The sequence below is a fragment of the Mangifera indica genome, chromosome 20 (assembly GCF_011075055.1).
Source record: "Mangifera indica cultivar Alphonso chromosome 20, CATAS_Mindica_2.1, whole genome shotgun sequence".
NCBI classification, from domain to species: Eukaryota; Viridiplantae; Streptophyta; class Magnoliopsida; order Sapindales; family Anacardiaceae; genus Mangifera; species Mangifera indica.
Genome location: NC_058156.1, coordinates 9275116 through 9279878, shown reverse-complemented (window position 1 = coordinate 9279878; position 4763 = coordinate 9275116). Strand labels below are relative to the sequence as shown.

Genomic DNA, 4763 nt, shown 5'->3' with positions numbered 1-4763 from the left:
CATTGTTTATCATATATTTTATATATTCATCATCTTTTGGTCCGTTATAAATTGTCATCTTAGTTTGTACAAATAAGTTAGTGGAGATTGTTTATATATATAGTTTTATTTGGGTAGTAATGTCTCAAAGAACAACATCTGTATCTTACTTTGGGTGACTCTTGAGTAGATTTCTTTGTTTAAGACGCAATTCAAAGGAGTTAGAAGGGTCAAATTTGTACAATTTAAGATAATAACTTGTAATTGAGTGATCTGATTATTAATTTTTTTTCTCACTTTAAGATTGTTCAATTAAATGTTATCATCTCAGTTTGCACAATTTGAGATAAAAGAAGTACAAAAACTCACAATAGGGAACGTTTCTGTATTTCGGAACGTTTTTGTTTTTAAAACTTTCCAAAACTTGTACGAAACATTTTGAGGGTGTTTCAAATTTTTTGAAAATTTTGAAACTTGTTTCTTTTAAAAGAAAAATCGTGAAATCAATTAAATACACACATCTTTTACATTTTTAGACCTGAAGTGTTTCTAAATCTCATATTGAATTTATCTCTTCTCTATTCTTTAATGTGTTACTCATCTCTTTTTTGACATGTTATATAGATTGATATATATTATTGTTTTCTTCTTAAATATCTACATGTGCTTATATAAAAATAATTTATAGTAAATTCTATAATTCGTTTTATAGTATTTTTTTCTCTTTATTTTTTTATTATTTATTTTTATACTATACAAGTTTATGTATTTTTGTTATAAAAAATATAGTATTTATTAAAAAAACCTGACATTTTTTATATTTATAAGTTTTCCCATATTTCTGTTTCCATTTCCGCATTTCTACTTTTTGCGTTTGCCATTTGCATGCTACATAGTTTGAGATTATCCAGAAAGCAATATATACTTTCAACTGCGATCAATATATACTTTCTGCTGCGACTGTGCAAAGAATTTTAGAATAAGTTTTCGATAAACACAAAATTAAAGAGAAGAAAATAATTTGTAAATTTGATACAAACTCATGACAAATTCTATGAATCATTCATTGAAGATCATCACGGTCGGCATCAATCTGTTTAAAAGTTCGAGCAGTTTCCTCCTTCCCCATGAATTCAACTTTGGTAACTTGTACAGCAAGCATCTTCTTGAACGCTTCCTTCCTTTTACTTTTCTCCAGTGTTTCTGCAACACAATCTGTCACCTCTGCCCTCACAAACTCGCAAACATAAGGGTCAAGATTCAGGCTTGAAACAATGTTTTTGATGTGCAAGGTTCTTGAAAGTGGCGTAGGAAACTGTAAAGGAATATAAAACAGGAAGCAAAACTCCGGAGAAGTAACATCCTGAAGAACAACGTAAGCATCATCTTTTGTTTGACACTTGAGAACATATCTTTCTGTAATACGCAATTCAAAGGCGCCTAAAGGGCTTGAAGTATAGGGGCTGGTGTTAGTGTTGGGTGGTGGGTATCTTGAAACGGCGCCGTTGTAGAGGTGTGAAGCACAGTGAAATTTGATTTTAGTCATACTGTTGCTGCAGTGGTGGAGTTTTCTGAGAGAGGTGGAATCGATAAAGAAGTATTTATAGAATATTTGAGTTGTCAATTGTGATTAAGTCAGACGATGTCGTTCCGCAACGGTCGAATCTGTTCAAAACGAACCGTTTCATTAATCTGTTGATGGGTGCTAACGACACCGTTTTAGGATGTTATTCTCTTTCAATTAAACGCGAATGTAATGGCTGAGTTGGTTAGGCCACGTCAGATGACCATAATAATAATACTATTTATTATTAGCGGATATACAAACGTGTACCACTTAGCCAATTCCACATTCATGTAGCAAATAACCATAATGCCCTTTTCTTACTTGCACAAGTGTGCACTTTTTACATGCATGGTCGCGCAAGACCATCGAATATTTTTCTTTTTTTATTTTTTCTCACCCTAGTTTATCTATTATAAGGTCCTTCTAATTACATAGCATATGATCGTTAGGCATGAAAAGTGCACGACTATGCACCCTTTGTGCTCATGACCATGTGCCCAATGACTACTTACATGGGTGTGCACCTCATAATATATGATTGTACATTCTTAAATGAAAGGTCACAATTATTCAGCCCATGGACAATCATGTCGTAATCGACCTAGTGCATGCATGATTGTTCATCTTTTTCTGCACAATCATCCACTATCGTCTTAAGTTCAAACTCAACATTCTTCATCTACAATTTATATGTCTTACTGTGCAGAGTTTAAATCTCTACCTTAGGTAATGCTTTTCATTCCAAAAATTATACTTTAACATGCTCTAATTGCACACATTCAGAACTGGTCATAGATTTTCATATGTTTCAATGTTTATTAAGTTTAACATGTTCTTAATATGAAAATACAGTAAAGTTTATGTCCATTCATTCTCATATATCATCATATTATAAAATCCAAGCATCCCAAACACGAATTCATCAATCACAACAAGTTTAATACCAATCCAAAAAGAAAACTAACATTACTAACTTGATTTCCTATGATCGTTCTAAACTTAGAATTAATTTGGCTTTCCTAATGTTTGTCCAATGACTTTTATCCCACTTATGCTTTCTGCTCTCTGTGTGTTTGCCCTGAAAGTGGTGAATAATGTATTTGTGAATCACTCAGCTGAAGGCCAACTTTTCTTAAATTTTTGGGTAAATAACATTGATTATATGCTGATAGATAAATTATAATTAAGGCATGAGAGATAAGTTAGAGTGAAAACTAATACGAATCTGAGTTGAGTTAGTGGCTTGAGTTGCATACATGTTAGTCCATGACTTTAATTATAAGAGTTGTTATGAGGAGGCATCTATGGATTTTCTTCCAACATTGCTCATAATATGACCCAGTAGTTTATAGTAGGATATAATACTTGCAGTAACATGCACAACTCAATTCCAAGAACTCAACTTTGCTTATAATGTTCTTTTCGACCCCAAATAGTGTGCCTGATATGATTCTCATTGTGCACGAATTCTTTTCTCTGACCTTGGTTCGTTTTGTCCCCAATCTTTTCTTCGATTTCTCTAATCCAATATTTCCCACCTTTTCTGGATATTTGGATTTCGATAATAGGTTTTACAAAGTGTACTCTGATTTTTTCAACAAGATTCACAAAAACAAAATTAATTTCATAAAGAAATTAGTGTTGAAATTGGACATGATATAGGAGGTGTCGAAAATAGGGAATTTACATAGTCCGATGAAGGAAGTGAGAGAGTTTATAAATATTGGGGCGGGTTCAGTACGATGATGGACTTTCACTAGATGGAGGGTGGGATTATGGAAGAGGAGAAGGAGTTGAAAGGAGAGTATAACGAGAACGTGATATCTTTAGCAAATGGTACATGAGTATAGGAAAAAGATTGAAGAAGACCTCGAGAATAAGGGACCACTTTAAAAGTGTCTTTCCATCAAGTTAATTTTTAGTTTGGTTCTAAAAATATTGTTTGATCCCATAAATAAAAGATTATGCAAAGGAAATAAAGAGTCCTAAAACTCTTTCAAAAACCTTTTTGTATGATTTACAATTACTTTACTAAATTCTATCCAAAAAACTTACTAATATAAAAGTGAACGTCATCTGTTGAACAATAGATTAAACTGCTTTAAAAATGGCTTTTGTTTTCTCTGGTCCTTTGACAAAAATATATTGAATTACATGGTTGATTTTACTAAACCTCACAGAAATATTCTATATCCAAATCCTACGAATTCTATATCAAGCAAAACCCTCCCTTAACTAAACCCTGATAATAAAACGACGTCACCTTGGCCTCTGTGAACCTCAATTCCCGAAAAGGTTTCCTCGAAAAAATTATTCAAAAGAGTCCCAGACGACGTCGTTTTAATGCATCTCCAACACTGTACCTCCCTCACCCCTCTTCCTCCACGAAACTCTGCCCAATTTCGGCCACATCCTGCACGCGCTTTCTCCATTGCTTATGCTTCTCTCTCTGAAACTTCTCTCCGCATACCTCACAGACATATTCTTTCCTCTTCTTCTCCATCTCTAATTCTTCCAGTTGTTTTCTTTCTCGCTCAATCTTTTTCCTGTGCTCATTTACCATTCCAAGTAAATCAAGCACTCTCTTGTCTCTCTTTCTCACGAACTCTGCCATTTTTCTTACCCTCTCATTATACTCTCCTCTCAATTCCTCCCTCTCCAACGCCATCTTGCCCTCCACCCACCGGAAGTCCATCACCGTACTGAACCCGCGCCAGTGATTATAAAACTCCCTCACTGCTTTCACCGGACTCTGTAAATTCCCCATTCTTGGCGCATCCCGCACCGTTTCCAATCCTAGCCCTACTTTCTTGACGAAATTGATTTCGTTATTATGAATCTTGTCGAAGAAATCAGAGTACACTTTGTAAAAACCATTACCGTAATCCGAATATCCGGAAAAGGCGGGAAAGGCTGGGTGGGAGAAATGGAAGAAAAGACTAGGGACAGAACTAATGAACGAATCAAGATCGGAGAAAAGAATCCGTGTGCGGTGAGAATCATACCAGGCGCGTTGTTTGGGGTCGGAGAGTACACTATAAGCAAAGTTGAGTTCTTGGAACTGAGCGGTGGCTTGGTGGTGAGTTAAGCCGGATCGGAGGAGTTTGTCTGGATGGCATTGGAGAGCTAGTTTCTTGTAAGCGGAGCGAATTTCCTCAGGCGAGGAGTTGAAGGTCAGGCCCAGCACTTCGTACAGACATCGGTTTGAAGACGCCAT

At 35.3% G+C, this 4763-nt stretch overlaps 1 protein-coding gene across 1 annotated transcript; it reads right to left on the bottom strand.

Moving 5' to 3' along the window:
- Positions 1-3914: 3914 nt before the first annotated feature.
- LOC123204305 (DNAJ protein JJJ1 homolog) lies at positions 3915-4763 on the bottom strand. The gene has a single exon (XM_044620914.1). It carries the CDS (start codon positions 4761-4763, stop codon positions 3915-3917), a length of 849 nt encoding a protein of 282 aa, XP_044476849.1.

What these genes read in the sequence shown, in the direction of transcription:
- LOC123204305 (XM_044620914.1), bottom strand. Translation starts at nt 4,763, where the DNA reads ATGGCGTCTTCAAACCGATGTCTGTACGAAGTGCTGGGCCTGACCTTC.